General features: G+C 41.9%; 2 protein-coding genes across 2 annotated transcripts; one reads left to right on the forward strand and one right to left on the reverse strand.

Annotated features, from left to right (window-relative positions):
- The first annotated feature begins 6,586 nt into the window (after positions 1–6,586).
- Positions 6,587–8,691, forward strand: LOC5575984 (glutamyl-tRNA(Gln) amidotransferase subunit A, mitochondrial). The gene is made up of 3 exons (XM_001655888.2): positions 6,587–6,767; positions 6,826–7,316; positions 7,688–8,691. Exons 1-3 carry the CDS (start codon positions 6,735–6,737, stop codon positions 8,646–8,648), a joined length of 1,485 nt encoding a protein of 494 aa, XP_001655938.2. The 5' UTR covers positions 6,587–6,734; the 3' UTR covers positions 8,649–8,691.
- On the reverse strand, positions 8,623–9,511 carry LOC5575985 (tail-anchored protein insertion receptor WRB). The gene is made up of 2 exons (XM_021837260.1): positions 9,201–9,511; positions 8,623–9,136 (listed from the first exon to the last, which is right to left on the reverse strand). Exons 1-2 carry the CDS (start codon positions 9,267–9,269, stop codon positions 8,711–8,713), a joined length of 495 nt encoding a protein of 164 aa, XP_021692952.1. The 5' UTR covers positions 9,270–9,511; the 3' UTR covers positions 8,623–8,710.
- Positions 9,512–17,143: the final 7,632 nt, after the last annotated feature.

The following is a 17,143-nucleotide window of genomic DNA, read 5'->3' on the forward strand; positions in this document are numbered from 1 at the left end:
CATGCAATACTGCTTGTATTTCTTCAACATAGCTTGGAGGTAGCCACTAAGCGCATCATAGCCACCTATGACGCTGGGCGAGCTGAGGCACATGTCGCATGCATATAAGTGACCGTACGGGAGTGCCGATCTAAGCCTAACTTTCAACAACTGAAAGAGTAATGAAATTGAGATTAAATTCAGATACAACCTTCTGCAATTATGTTAATTAGGGTATCAACTAGTGTATTTGTCATTCTGGGCTTATTTGAACGCGAACAATTAGTATACGGAACGAAACAGTGACATAGGATCAATTTTCAATATATTTGAGACGAATATCCCATACAAACTTCAAATCGAATGCGCCAGCTGGTGGAGCAATCAATTGAGTTGAAATTTTGAGAGAGCGTTTCTCTTACCTTAAGGCTCATATCTAGGGGGTGCCCCGTTGAGTTTTACAACTTTTTTGTTTAAGGGCCAGTCTAATAGATAGTGCCACCGTAGCCTTGTGTGTTTGACATAACAGCATGGCTGTCACAATGTTAAATCTCATGTACAGGTGAGCACTTGCAAAAACTACCTTCAATGATCCATTCAGCTTTATTTGATTACACGGGAATTCATCGCTGATTTAAAGCATCTATCTTTTTTTTTGACAACATTGCTGTTGTGTTGATACTGCGCTCTTGCCAAGCGGTGTTGTACTGCGCTCTCGCCAAGCGGTGCCTTGAACACGCGTATTTTTTTTGTTTACATTTCTCATTAAAACGCGCAAGTGGTAAAAGTGGCATAAGTGTATAAATATACGCAACACCACTGAGGGCAGAAACAACTATTTCTCCACAATCTGTATCACATGCCTCTTCTTATTTCTGATTTTACGTCCTAACTGGGACAGAGCCTACTTCCCAGATGTTCTTATGAGCTTCTCCATAGTTGTTTACTGAAAACTTTCTTTACCAGTCGACCATTTTTGCATTCGTATATCGTGTGGCAGGTACGAAGATACTCAATGCGCTGGGAAGTTGAGAAAATTTCCTACTCCACTGGAGGGATTCGAACCCACGACCCTCATTTCATAGCTGCGCATTCACCACTACGGCTATTAGGGCCCCTATTACATTCCTCTACGATTGTTATATTCTCCAATAAACGATGCGTAAAAATTTCATTGGCTCAAAATCGTTTTTATTCTACCTCCATTAATCTCCTCCGCTACTTTTTATTTATAGCAACAGAACAACAGGCTTCCTTTTGTTTTTTTTTTCACCTTCCATCAGGTGACATGCATACCATTTCATCTCCCAGATGAAAATTAAAATCTCCACTAAGCGTCCTGACTTGTGGCAGATTTCAATGTCGTTTCTCTGAACGCCTCATAACTGATGCACCGTAAAACCTAAGCGGTGTATTCCACTTCGTGGAAGATTGACTCGGATATCCCATATCGATCTTCATTCTATCGAACGTCCCATTCGATCTAAATAAAAACCTCCACCTAGCATCCCGACTCGTGGCAGATTCATATAATCCACCAAGCGTCCCGTCTTGGAAAATAATTGATTCAAAATTTCCACCCTGTGGATTTTGTTTCGAGAAACCCACCGAGTGTCCCATCTCGTGGATGAAGCGCTAAGTCTGCATCGAGAGTCCCTACTCGTGGCAGATTCTCATATTCTTCGTTGATTCACCGAGCATCCCGCCCGTGGAACAAACACATCAAAGCGAAACTCAATTTGAGCAATCACTCCGCATCGTAAAATATACTGTCGTGCGATCATCACAAACACAGCCATCTATCACAATTTGATCACTTTCTGGAAAAACTTTCCTCACAACACGCACACACACTGCCTTTTACCGAGCAAACGGCTTGGTTTCCACTCTTCCAGTTCTTCCGATCAAATTCCCATCATGTAGCTTCATTCTTTCATTTCATTTATTTCAGAAAACGAAAGAGAGAGCACTGAAGACAGCATCTTTGTTGTCGCATTGGCCAGAACAATTGTACAACACGCTGGCAATTTGTAGAAAAATGACACTTTTTTTCACATCTCTTTTCACTTTTTATTTCGGCATGTTGGGCAACCCTCTCGATAATTAATAATTCCAGCGTTCGCTTTATTTTATTAGCTACTTATTGTGTAGCTAACCTGGCAGGATCGCCATTGTGGAATTTCGATAATTATCCCACAGAGGATTGCCCAAACGATGCCGTACTTACCGAATGGTATAGCAGCGCACGTCTTGCCGGGTCGGCTGTTCGCAGGAGAAAGAGGCCGAGTTCATGTTCGGCATACATACGTCGATGGAGTTCACGAGGCAATAAATGCTAACGGACTGGATGAACGTCAATTGTCAATAAACCGAGGGGTATATATAATAGCATCCTATACCAGCAAATAGGGTATCCCACACCAACCTGGATTCAACTGCCCTAGTGGGCTCTAAGGGACTCAATCCGGAAGGAGTTTCCTGAATTAAACTCCACTGGTCCTAAATTCACAAATATAACCTTTTAGGGTCTAACAATTTTTCTGCAGTCACAGGCATACCTGATTCGCTTCTTCGCTCCTCACTTCTCTTTCTTAACTCTCTTTACTTCCACTTTCTTAACTCTTTTAACTTCTTGTTAATTTTCTTCTAAATTTCAACGTCCACTTCGAATTGGATCCTTATAGGAAATAGACCGAATCTATCCTTCTCCGATGCCTAATCCCTCTATCGCTGGGTAGTCTTTTTCTCTTACTTTTCATCCACTGAACTCTAACTGTTATACATTTACTTATGGCTAGTTTTTATTGTAGTGTAGTGTACTAAATTTATATCAGGTGTAGGGGTGTTTTTATGGCATGCAATAGGATATAAAATTCAAATTTCACGGAGACATATAAATAATAATAATAGAAAAAACAAAAACTTACAAACTAACAGGCTTATTGTTACAAACGGTAACACATCATACGCAGTTTGTTTTTGTTTTCCTCAACGAAACTTGCACACACTTTCCAGACTCTTCTCATTACCAAAATCGCAGATTTAATGACGGGGAAAAGTGATGGTTAATATTGATCCTCTTTCTCCACAATAACATTCAACTTTCGTGGTTGAAAGGAATAAGGAGCAGGACTTCAACAATCCAACATAACGGGTGTCGCAGGTTTCACCATATTTCGAATGTATTTATGTGAAAGTATATGGATAGAGTATGTATTAAGTCTTGCGAGCTCATGTGCAACTTTTTTTAACCATAATAATCACTTGGCCATTTGACATGTTCGGATGACCGGAAGTTTAACCACTCTACCGACAGCTTCATATTTTTCAACATGGTGTTTCTAAATAGGGTGTCAATGCTAGTAATGGACCCCTTAGTGGCTGAAATTCATTCTCGACGCCTTTCCGCAATTATATCTCAGGCCGATATACGTTTTGTGGAGTCTAATAACAAGTTCAATGTCTTTACTTCACAGTACACCCATGCAACATACAAAACCATATGATTTCCCCAGAGAAATATACATTTGGAAAATTGTTGTCCGAATGCCTATTATGGACCCTCCCGGGGTCCATAATAGGATTGTTTACAAATTTGACGTTGCGTATTATGGACCCTCCATTTGATTCCCATGTAATCCGGCTCGCTGCCGACGTGCCTATTATGGACCCACCTGGAAATGCGTAATATGGACCCTCTTGTGTGGTTTCATTTACATAACTGTTCAAATATCTGTATTTATGCGCCTCAAACCAAATATTTTGCCTGAAACTGCTGACTAACAATGCAATCGAAGTTCCCCCGGTGGATTTTTATAGGAATAAGGTTGCTTTGAGTGCTAATTTTATGTTTTTCTGTAGGGGGTCCATAATACGCAAAGGGTCCATAACCGGCATCGACTCCCTATATTCACACATTTTTTTCACAAAACTTCTCAGAAAACTCTTCTATTTCTAGAAGTTAGTTATTGGTCATCCGAATTCGAAGATATTCCAAAATTTCCTGGGGGACCGACGCGTAGCTATAACTCCCGTAAATTTCTCAAATTACAGAACTTTTATCGTTCTCGGATATTAACTCTTCAAAACAACACATTAATGAGAGTATGTAGTGGAAAAAAGAAGCAATTTGGTGCAGCCGTCTTTGGGAATGGCCGTTGAGGTCTCTGATACCACGCTGGCCAAATCAAGATCATGATAAGTTAAAAAAAACATCATATCGTAATTTCCAGATATCTCCAAGAATACTTGACCAATTTTTTTCAGAGTAGCTCTGTATTATCACATTTTATTTGTTTTGATAATTTTACCAAATCCCGCGATGGCTTGAACTAAGGATTCATCTGTGAAATAAAATTGGGTCCTAAAATTTTTAATGAAATCTTGTTTTTATTCAATAACACGAAAGAGCACCTTACTGCAACTACTTTAGCAAATTTTCCCGCCCACATAACGGCTATATCATGTTTAAACTTTAATTTAAAAATTGGGTCCATACATGAACCTTGACACTTAAGATCATGTTTGACGTTCGCTTAGTCGACAAAAACACCACAGGGGTTATAGTTTTAACACTGGGGTTGTTCCTATCTGACATTTCGGAAGGGAAACGGAAAACAAAATACACCCAAAATTTGAGTTAAAGCCAAGGGGTATGACAAAATCTGAAATAAACATAGAACATGTTTTTTGTACTTAAACTACCGAAAAACATTAAAAAATTGAGTTAACATGGGTTCTTGGCCTAAACTTAAGCGTTTGGCACTAAAATTGGGACAGGGCTTTAGGAACCTATTTATGACACGTACAAAGGCTCATTAGTGGGGGTGCACTGTAGACATTTTTTATCGTGTGGCACATGAAACAGATGCAAATCAAGCGTGTGCTAGAATAAAGGCGTAAGTCGCATTATCGATATATCGGTATTTATCGATCCTCTCTTCTGCGGATAAAGGTGACAAGATGCACATTTCTAGCGGTTTTTCACTCCCGGATACTAGGCGGCGTTGCAATCTTGCATACACTAAGAACAGCATTGTGGTAAAAAATACCATGTTGATGGTTTAAATTAAATACGCCGCACCACTTGATTTGTGCAGACTACGTTACACATTCATCTCAAACGAAAAGTGTGGTTTTTTTACCATGCCATGCTTCAAATAAAGCATCAGTCAAAATTACCATGCTACACGGTAATCTTAAGAACGATTCATTGTCAATTTTTTTTACCATGCGTTGCGTTTAGAATGACAGCTATCGAGTAGAAAATTTGAAGATGCTCGATAGTTTTTTCAACTTATTTTTAATTAATATACACATTCAATTACGAAGATTTTAATTATTTATTTAGGAATAATTTCTATAATAATTTATTGTGTATAAGCCCATTAGAAGCAAACATTGTAAAAAAAATTGCATGGTTAATATCGTGTTAATTGAAAAGGTAACAAATCGTTCATTTATAAAAAACTAACCAATAAAAATAGTTCTGTTTCTATTTTAGGTCACTTTTTCGGATCTGGAAATAGCACGGTGTGATCTGCAACATGAGAACAAGTTTTAAGTCAATTGCTGTACGCTTTATGTATTAAATATTAACATTTCTTACCTACTCTGGATTAACAGAAACATGGGTACAATCTGAGACGAGACTCGCGGAGACGGTCTTCTTTTTCTGTGATTGCTGAGTTTTTTCTTATTCCACTCTGTGTTTATATCAATCATGCGCAAGCCGTTCAAACTCTCACATGAACATCCCAGGAAAAAAAATATTGCGTTTGCACCACACCGAAGCATAAATTGCCTTTTGAGTGAAATTTGATGCCAGCAAACGTAGCAGGCATTATGAATAACTAGTCTTGTGTTTAGATTTATCAGCATCTTTGGAAAATCTGCTCCACTGACTGAGATTTTTATTAAGAGCTTAATTTGAATACAATACTTTTCACTTTTTCAGCCATAAAAACGATGGGCTGCATTTGACGTTTCGTGACAGCTGAATCTGGGCTGCATATGACGTTGATATTTTTTCTCTTCGCGAGTCTCTCTCAGGGTACAATAATATGACAAATATTGCTTGATATTACGTCTAAAACACTAAAAAATAGTACTTTATATGTCCGCGCTGATGTTCATCCTTCACAAGCTGACGGAGAAAAACAGCCATGTTGATAGATGCATTATCACCACGATTTTGTTGTTGGAATTACCATGCACATGGTAAAAATGATAACATTGCTCATTCAATGTTAATGATCTTGTATTTATCATCAATGCAGAACAGTAGTGCTCTTGACTTCTAGTAGTAGTAAAATTTATCCATCGCTGGCATAGTAATTTGAACAATATTGCAGTAAATGTAAAAAATATACATTAAATTTTAACATAATTCTAAATAGTAATTTTAAAAACCATGCGGCGGTTGAAATTACTCTAACATTAGTTTCAGTGTACTGAGAAGTAAAATTGCCAATAAACTTGCATCTTGTCACCTTTATTCACAGATGAAAGGATCAATGAAGAGAAATCGATCATGCGACTTACGCCCTTATTCGGCCACACGCTTGAAATTAGGAACATTCGGAAATGAAATCAACTCCCCCGCACCACAGCAAATGTGACAGCGATGTAAACAGAATTGAAGCTGAGCGCTGAGCGAATTTTTGCTCGTGTTGGCCATTGATCTACAAATTTCGTGATCCGCGGAACGATTTTGTACAGTTTTTTGACCAAAGACGAAGTGCTCAACAAAGCCCATGAACAGGCGGCTACCACTGAAGCTCAAAGAGGTAAGCTACAAATGTTTTCCTATTGGGTAGATGAATCATTAATTCAAATACTTTGCAGCTTTCGGAATGCTTCCGAACTCGAACGTTGGACCCAGTTTCAGCAACGGAGCAAACACTTCAACTGGCCAACCGACTCCAGCACCTGAATGCCTTTATCCGCACATCGCCGGAAAAAGCCCTAGCTCAGGCGGAAAAATCCTCCACGCGTCACAAAACCGGTAAACCTTTGAGTCTGCTGGATGGCGCCCCGATAGCAGTGAAGGACAATTTCTGCACAAAGGGAATCCACACAACCTGCGCGGCACGGATGCTGGAAAATTTCGTTCCGACCTACAATGCCACCGTTTATGAGCGGTTGGCCCGAAACGGAGCAGTTCTGGTGGGCAAAACCAACATGGACCAGTACGGAATGGGCTCCGGAACGGTGGATTCCATCTTCGGTCCAACGAAGAATTACTGGGATGCTGTCGAAGGGGAAAGCGATTTCCGGATTGCTGGTGGAAGTAGCGGAGGCTCGGCAGTCGCGGTTGCTTCCGGAATATGCTTTGCGTGGGTATTAATATAGAATAGGGCTGGTAGCGACTGAGGGTCATAAAAATGGGAACATTACAGACTTCTCCATAGATGGTGGCAGGTCTCTTTTTTTGATGCGAAATTTTACATGATCCAAAAGAAACTTCCAGTAATTTCCTCAGAAAATATAATCCTACATTATCCTTTTTCTTCTTGGCAGAGCCTGGTTGTCTGCTTAGTCAGTATGAACACTTCACAGTTAATAACTGAGAGCTTTCTTTGTCAAAGTTGTCAAAGTGTCATGTTGCAGTACGATAATAATCTATGCCAAAGAAAGTCGTCGCTACCAGTCTTGCTTTTGATATATTTACCAAACACGGGGAGCATTGAATATATTATTGTTCCAGCGCTTTGGGTTCGGACACCGGAGGCTCAACTAGGAATCCGGCTTCGTACTGCGGAGTCGTTGGTTTCAAGCCCACTTATGGACTTCTATCTAGATACGGCCTAATTCCGCTAGTCAATTCAATGGATGTGCCCGGAATTCTTACCAGAACTGTAGACGATTGCTTGGCCGTTTTCAACGCAATTGCTGGACCGGATGACAGAGATTCCACCACGACTAAAACCTTCTTCAAACCAATATCGTTGCCGGACGCTTCAAAAATTTGCCTCAAGGGGCTGAAGGTTGGAATCCCCATCGAATATCACTGTGAAGGACTTTCGGACGAGGTTCTCACTACCTGGGCCAAAGTAGCTGATATGTTGGAAGACGCAGGGGCCTCTGTCCACCCGGTTTCCCTTCCCTACACGTCGGCATCGATCTTCGTCTACTCGATTCTAAATCAATGCGAAGTTGCAAGCAACATGGCCCGATACGACGGGATTGAATTTGGTCACCGGTCCGATGAAGATGCCAGCACCGAGCAGCTTTATGCCAAGTCGCGAGCGGAAGGATTCAACGGAGTGGTCAAAAACCGAATCCTATCGGGAAACTTTTTCCTCTTGCGGAAGAATTACGACAAATACTTCGAAAAGGCTTTGAAGGTGCGACGCTTGATTGCCAACGACTTCGATCGAGCCTTCCAGGAAGTGGATATTCTGCTAACCCCCACAACTCTCAGCGATGCTCCTCGTTATTCGGAGTTCATTCAGAGCAACAACCGAGACCAATGTGCGGTGCAGGATTTCTGCACCCAGCCGGCCAATATGGGAGGCATTCCGGCGCTCTCGCTACCGATAAGGCTTTCGGAACAACGACTTCCTATCAGCTTACAGGTGATGGCACCAAATTTCTCCGAAAAACGATTGTTCAAAGTCGCCAAATGGATAGAAGAGCAAGTTAAGTTTGAAACAAATTATAATTAGTCTTTAAAATCAATAAAAAATAGTCAACTAGTTTTCTAACGAAGCGATTACGATTACACTTCCTACTTAACGTATCCGACCATGGTCCGAGCCACAAAGTTGTTCACCACGATCCAGAAAACGGTCGAGACCGCATTCGGCACTCCGGTCGGAAAATTCAGCACCTTCCCGAATGGTTCAAAGTTGAAATTGCTTCCAAACACGACCACGGGTGTGTACCGGTAAAATATCGAGATTCCAATCAATCCCAAGGCCAGCACCGCGTACAAGCCGTACCCAATGCCGTAATCGTAGATTAGCTTCCTACTATTATAGCTGTCCCTCGGCACTGCCATTTCCTTCTCCAGCTGAACCAATGCGCGTTCCTTGTGCACGTATTCGAGGTAGTGTTCCCGCATGGATATTTTGGCCAGCTCACGGCGAGCCTGCTCGATTTGGGCACGCAGCGATATCAATTGCGGCGGTTCCCGGAGCACCAGAGGAAGGATCTAAAAATGATTCCAAGGGAAGTTATGCTGAATGGCTGAAAAACTCATTGAGAATAAGACTTACCAATTTAGCAATTTTAGATGAAAATGCCATCAAAAAGCAAACGGCGCTTATAACGAATAATAAATACATCCTAGCTAATGGTTAAAATTGCCTTACTTTTTGGAATTTCTGATATTTTCGGTAAATATTATCGATGGAAACGCGGAAAAATTAAAATTTTGCAGGATGAAAATCATTCGAAGTGGATTTCAGATCAAAACAATGTTTTTTTTTACAAAAGGGCCTAAACTGTTCCATTTTCCGCTTTTGACATCTGAAGGGAGGGGAAGGACACCAAAATTATTTATCACGCTAAGATCTGTCCACCCAAATATGGGTAAAGTTTACCCATAATCGCTGGAAAGTGCACACACATTTTATGGGTAAACAAGGCTCTACCCACAAAAGGGTAAACTACAGTTAACTCTCCCTTACTCGATATTCCTTATGTCGATATCGAGTTAGAGAACCATAGTAAAAATTGATTTTCATGGCTAACTCGATGGTCCCTTGGAACGCAGTTGCACTACTTTTGTGTTCTGTAACTCGATACCTCCCTAACTCGATGGTCCCTTCAATATCGAGTAAAGCTAAGTATGCTGTTCCGCTCAAGAAAAGAAAAAAAATTCTGCTGAAGAAATGGTCAAGAAATTTCCTACAGTGAGCTCCATTTGAATTGACATTTCTTTTCAACTGCGTACTGCGATCAAAGAAAAATGCTTTTCTTGAGCATTTCTTGCAAGAAATTTGCCACGCATCGAGATCTTCTTCTTCTTCTGTCGGGTGTGGGATAACTGCGTCCATTTTTTAGGACTATTGTGATATACCCTATTACTCTATGTACACAATGTTTTCCAGTAGCAAATGTGCCTCCGGAATACTTTGCGCATTTGACTGAACTTTGAACCATCTGCCATTGATGGGCAGAAGTCCTAGGTTGCAGTGTTGTAGTTCCCCCAATCTGGCGTGATCAGCCTAATAAAGCTAACCACCTCCCTGGGGGATGCGTTCCAAATATCAGCTGGCTGTAAGTAGTGCTTGCCAAATATTTTGAACCTACGATGGATGTGTGCACTGCAAGAGCAGAGAAGGTGTTGTGAGGTTTCGTCCGTCTCGTCACAGAAACGGCAATTTGTGTTTTGGACGACACCGATCTTGTATAAGTGGTATCTGCTTGGGCAGTGACCAGTTATTAGACCGATGTATGTTCTGAGATCCCTTTTGTTGAGACCTATAAGTTTTTGTGTTTGTGTCGTGTTTATTGTTACGAACCTTTTGGACTGATTCGCATTGGAAACTGTATTCCAATTTGATTGAATTTGACCGAACAACCAGTTGTTCAATTCCGTGTTTAGTGCAGAGTTTGAAATGCCAAGGAATGGCTCTGGACCAATGAACATATTGGTTGATCCATTCCTTGCTAGCTGATCGGCAATTTCGTTACCCTCTAGACCCGTATGTCCTGGGATCCAATATAGTTTAACTCGATTGCGTTCAGCTAGGGATTTCAGTGCAAGAATGCATTCCCACACAAGTTTTGAGTTGCAAGTGAAAGCCTTCAAAGATTGAAGCGCTGCTTGACTATCAGAGAAAATACATATGGTGGCATGTCTGTAATTTCTTTTCAGACACAGCTGCGCACATTCCTTGATTGCATAGACTTCTGCTTGAAATACTGTAGGCCACTGTCCAAGAGAGACAGAGATTTTGGTTTTCGGTCCGTATACTCCAGACCCTGTCAAATTATTCATTTTTGAACCATCTGTGTAGAATTTAATAGATCCCGGTGAAATGGTGGGTCCACCTCCTTCCCATTCCTCACGAGAAGGAAAGACCACCGTGAATGGCGAGTCATAGTTTACCACTTTTTCCATCCAGTCACTACATTTTTCAACAATAGGATTTATCGAAAATTCGTTTAATATACTGAGGTGACCTGTTAAGTCCCCTGACAGTAGGACTGTTGATCGTTTTAGCCGAAGAGCACTTTTCTCAGCATCCAGCTTTATGAATTGATCCAGCCGGGGTAGATTGAGTATAGCATCTAGGGCAAACGAGGGGGTACTACGAACTGCACCGGTTATGGCAATACAGGCAGTACGTTGAATTTTGTTCAGCTTAGCTCTAGCCGTAGCTTCCTTTGTCTTAGGCCACCAAACAAGGGACGCATAGGTTATTCTAGGCCGAACGATTGTTTTATAGATCCACATGATCATACTGGGTTTTAGACCCCATGTTTTACCACAGGTCTTTGAGCAAACCCAGAGTGAATTGTGACCTTTATTTATGATTGTTTGAAGATGGGTGTTCCAATTTAGTTTTGCGTCAAGTGTGATGCCAAGATACTTGACCTCATTTGAGTAAACTAATTGTATTTGGTTCAAGAAAAGAGGGCGGAGTTGTACCTTTCGTCTTTTTGTGAACGGTACAATTGTTGTTTTTGAAGGGTTTATTCCTAGTTTCTCTTTTTGACACCAGGAGAGTGTGTGATTGAGAGCAATTTGCATCCTTGATGAAATAACGCTGTCAAATTTGCCTCGTACAATAATGACTACGTCATCTGCGTATCCAACAACTTCAAAACCCCTTCTTTCTAAGCTATCTAGCAGTTCGTCCACCACTAATGACCACAATAAGGGAGATAGTACTCCCCCTTGAGGGCATCCCCTTGTAGCCATTACAGTAATGCGCGAATCACTCAGCTCAGATGAGATCTGTCGATTTGCTAGCATAGCATGTACCCAGGTTGCAATGCATGGGTCGAAGTTTCTCCTCAACATTGCCGAACCTATAGACGAATAAGAAGCGTTATCGAACGCGCCCTCAATATCAAGAAATGCTATAAGAGCGATTTCTTTTGCATTAAAAGTTTTCTCGATCTTGTTCACTAGCGTGTACAGTGCTGAGACCGTTGATTTTCCGCTTTGATAAGCAAATTGGGATTTAGAAAGAGGCATAGTTTTCATAAATTTAGAATCTATATACTCGCATAATACCTTCTCCATGATTTTAAGCATTACCGAGGATAGGCTTATCGGTCGGAATGCTTTAGGGTTGGTTTTGTCCTTTTTTCCTGCTTTTGGAATAAAGACAACTCGAACTTGACGCCAATCATTTGGAATGTGTCCCAGAACTAAACTTGCCTTAAAAATCTCTACCATGTGTGGAATCAGTGTCTCTTCCTCTTTTTGGATAAGCGCTGGGAAGATTCCATCCATGCCAGCAGATTTGAATGGCTCGAAAGATCTCACTGCCCTAACAACCCTATCGCGAGTAAAAGCTTCTTTGGCAACCTTTATTGCGTCCCTTTTTGCTCCTGAGTCCCCTGATAGGAACCCGTGTGGAACTGAGACGTCAAGTCTGGCACCTTCAGCATTTAGACTCGTTTGTGGGATTGAATCAGGAAAGTGAACTCTTAGCATTTCACTCAGTGTTTCACGAGGTTCCACAGTGAGTGAACCGTCAGTCCTTTGAAGACTTCCCAAACCATTGGAGTGATCCTTCGAAAGAGTTTTATGAAGTCGAGCAGCTACGGGAGTTTTCTCAATGCTTTCACACATGAGAACCCATGATTTCCGTTTTGCTCGTCTCATTTCTTTGTTATACTCTGTCAGAGCCTTTCGGTATAGACTCCAATCAGAAGTGCGTTTGGCTCGGTTGAATTCCTTCCGAGCAGTTTTCCTGAGTTTATCAAGGTTGAAGTTCCACCATGGAACATCTCTGTTCGAACTAACTGTTTTGATCGGACAGCTCTCTTGATAAGCATTTAGAATTTTGTTTTTAATAGAATCCGAAGCTGCTTCTAACTGTATAATAGTCTGAATATTCGGCTCTATTATATAGTCTTCAGAACGGAGAATAGCTGAGTAGGTTTCCCAATCAGTTTTCTTGGGATCTTTAAACGACTTTTGAATCATTAGACCCCCTTCCCACTCGAAGACTATATGTTTATGGTCTGACATAGATATTTCATTAGAAACATGCCAGTTTTTTATTTTATCCGAGATGGATTGACTGCATAAAGTCAGATCAAGGACTTCTTGTCGTAAGATGTTTTCAAATGTAGGCTTATCACCGACATTGCATATGTCAATATTTTTGGAGGAAAGAAACTGCAAAAGATGCTCACCTCTGATATTTGTGTTTGTACTTCCCCATACAAGGTGATGAGCATTGGCGTCACAACCGATGACGAAGGGGATGTTGTGTTTTTGACTGTAAGAGACAAGAGCAGCCATCTCTGGAGGAGGAATGTCTTCTGCGTCGCCAGGGAAATACGCCGAAACCATAATGATCTCAGTACTGCCCCTAGCAGTAGAAACCTCCATCCTGACCGCTACGATGTCCCTTTTGATGAATTCTGTAATTGGAAAACATTTAGTATCATTGCGTATTAGAATAGCTGCTCTGGGAGAGAGCTGGCTGTCATCATATACCAACCTACACGAGTTTAGTTGAATACCTTGTATTCGAGTTTTGTTGACCCATGGCTCTTGAATCAGTGCCACGGAAAGGTGTTCTTTTGTGAATCTCCTGCAAAGCACATCTGTTGCGCACTGAGCATGATGGAGATTCACTTGGAGGATTTTAATCATTGCTGAGGCGTTCCGCATTTTCCGGACGTTTGCCGTCCTTCTTTGGATGTTGCGGATCATCAACTTTTGATTTTGGGGGATGTCTTAGATTTTGGTTTTTGTCCTTTCCCTTACCTAGGCCTGCTGGCTTATCCCCTGTGGTCAATTTTACACTTTTGAAATTTCCACTGCCCTTATTGGGAGCCATTGAGGTGACACCGCTTGGGCCAGGAAGTGAGGTCAAATATGCATCTTTTCCATCAGAGGAAGACAAGCTAGCCTGTATGGTGGGAGTTGGTTGTGGGATGCTACTAGAGGCCTCCTCAGATTTCTCTTGGGTCGGCTGTCCAGTTGGATTGTCATTGGAGTTTGGGGTTGTGCTCTTTACTTTCCTCAACTGTATTTCTCCAAAGCGGAAGTTGAGGATGAACTTGGATTGAATGAGTTTTTCCATGGACGGTCCATCTACATTAAAGACCCACACCACATGCTTGTTGTTAGGAGTGAGCCGTTGCATGACACGCCAGTTGTTGGTTATCAGATCGTTCTGACTCTCGATGAGAGCTTTGATACGATCATCGGTGTATTGTGCGCTTTGAGGGAAGAAGGCTCGAATCAGTTCTGGACGTTGAATCTTATCCTCATCCATTGCAACCACCTCAACGCCTTCCAGGGGATTTAATGCAGGTGTTATCTCCTTTACCCATTCCGCAGTCTCCTGATCCTTACAAATAAGAACCATATGGCCAGACTTGTAGATAAGGTTAGAGAACTTGGGCTTCATTGTCGCGTTCCGTTGTTGTTCAACCCGAAGCAGCAGTGCCTCCTGGAGAACGTCCAGCTGAGTCGTTGAAAGTTGGGTCGTGGGGAAGTCTTTTGGGATTATTCCGACTCTCCTGCGACTGGTAATTTCACCGTAGCTTAGACTAGTCTGTTTTTTATCTTCTGGTGGGGGTTTGTTGATCGTCGAGGCTGTTGAGCTGTTGGTTTCCTGTTGCCCAACGCGCTTTCTCGGATTCAGGTGTTGTTTCATCCGTTTCTGCTTATGTTCTTCTTCAGCATTTGTAGACTTGTCAAGGTCCTGCCGAGTGCGTTTCGAAGGAGTTGACACCATAGCCTCACCCCCCGTGATTCTGGATAGGGCCTCAGGGCGGCTTAAGCCACTTTGTCGGAGTGCTTTTAGCTGCTTCCTTTGGCTCCGAGTGATCTTTTTGGTGCCAGTAGGTTTTTGTTTGTTCGCGTCATCTGTTGGATGTTGATCGGTCTTCCCATCAATAGGACCCGAGGTGACGTTCGATCCTGTGATTGATGGCTGCGATCCTGACAAGTTTATTGTGACTGTAATTCCATCCTCTTCGTCGTCCATTGGTTCAACCGAAGGATGGAGTCCTGGGTCGTTCGGGAGTGTCAGAGGGAGGTCGGTTTCCATGTTTTCATGCGAACTACTGAGAAGCTCATCTTCGGTCAGTCCAAGCTTACCAAAAGCATTCTCTGTTTCCGTTTCGTCCGACTGGGAGAGGCAGTCGTCACCTTTTTCGAACTGAGGGAGGCAGTCGACACCTTTTATTTTGGTTTGATTATTTGCACTCATTTTTTGGTCCCACGAGTCGCTGGGGAAAGACGGTCCGCTGCATCATTGCCCCGCCCTAATGCAGTAAGAGCTACATACTGGAGAGTTCGCCCTGGTGCTCTCCAGGCTCCGTTAGCGATTGAGCATATTTTAAACCCCCTCAACCATTCATCCATCAGCACGGGTCGCATCACACCTTGGGATTGGGGTTACCTGATTAGTAGATTTTTACTACAGGATCAGGCAATCCGTAGTGTTATTCTTAGCCAGTTGAGACAACCACTACCGACACTACACGGCTATCTAGGCTGCTTGGAAAAGAAGATAACATTGAATATTAACTTCTATGAACGACCAAGCAGCCAGCATCGAGATAGGCGATTACTTTTCTGTTGAAGTGCATACTTCGTTTAAGGGAAAGATGATTGTAATAAAACCCATTAATGGGTATTTGATCAAGAGCAGAAATATTGACTGTTTAACGAGAAACTTGCGACCAGTGATGCATTTGAACGCGTTCAGTTCGCGTTCTAGTTCAATTTGTTGAACGCAGCGATCAAGTAGGCTTGAACATTGTTCAGTTCAAAAATGTGAACCCGTGCGAGCCAAAAACTGAACCCAATAAATCTTGACTGGTTTACGACAAAAAATTATGCCAGAGCTTTTTTTTTTGATATGCATAATATCAAGAGCTGTATGTTTATTCCCTTCATGGAAGTTTACGGCGATTCACTCAATTGTTTCCCAAGCGAGAGCTCCGATCATAATTGCCAACTGAACGAGCCGTTCTTGAGGAACGACATGCTCTTGCTCGCAAGTTCATTGACTACTGCGTTCTCGTGCAAATTTGGCTCGGGATCCGTTCACTTTTGGCTCGCGTTCAGTTCAAAATGCATCACTGCTTGCGACGATCGACGCGCCTCCATAATTCATATAACGGTGGGTATTAGAACTATGTTGGAGGTGATGATTTCGCATTTTGGAGATTAACATGTTTGGAGGGGATTTTAACCTCCAAATTGCCAAATAACCTCCAAATCATCACCTCCAAGTTAGTTCTAATACACTCCGTTATATGGCGCGTCGATCGTCGCAAGTTTATCATTAAACCACAGACAAACAGATGTAACACTTAGAACAAATCTTGATCAAAATCATAGTCACGAAGCCATGTACACCCAATGCTAAAATCGGTGTGTTTAGCCGACGGGCCAACAGACGGCGGTAGTGTGTAAACGTCAAACACGAACAAAAACGATGCGAGCGCTTTAGGTGGTGGATTGGCCACCTACCATATTTTTGAATCGACCGTTAAAAAGGTGATCGATGGGCAATGATGAGAGTGTGACGTCTGTTTGTATGTGGTTAAACAGTCAATAGGTATGCTGTTCCGCTCAAGAAAAGTAAAAATTTCTACCTCAGAAATAGTCAAGAAATTCACTACAGTGAGCTCCATTTGAATTGACATTTCTTTTCAACTGCGTACTGCGATCAAAGAAAAATGCATTTTTTAAGCATTACTTGCAAGAAATTTCCCACGCATCGAGATTCGTCATCAAACGTCAACATCCCACCGCAAAATCGCTAGTGTTTGGAGGGGATTTTAACCTCCAAATTGCCAGATAACCTCGAAATCATCATCTTCAAGTTAGTTCTAATAACCTCCGTTATATAAAATATGGTGGCGCGTCAATCGTCGCAAGTTTTTCGTTAAACAATCAATAGACGATTACTTTTCTGTTGAAGTGCAAGAAGAGTGGACTTCAGAGTAGTTTTATTTCAACGTGCTAAGATTCCTACCCCTTCAATGTTCTGATTCC

Source organism: Aedes aegypti, chromosome 1 (genome assembly GCF_002204515.2).
Source record: "Aedes aegypti strain LVP_AGWG chromosome 1, AaegL5.0 Primary Assembly, whole genome shotgun sequence".
Classification (NCBI taxonomy): Eukaryota; Metazoa; Arthropoda; class Insecta; order Diptera; family Culicidae; genus Aedes; species Aedes aegypti.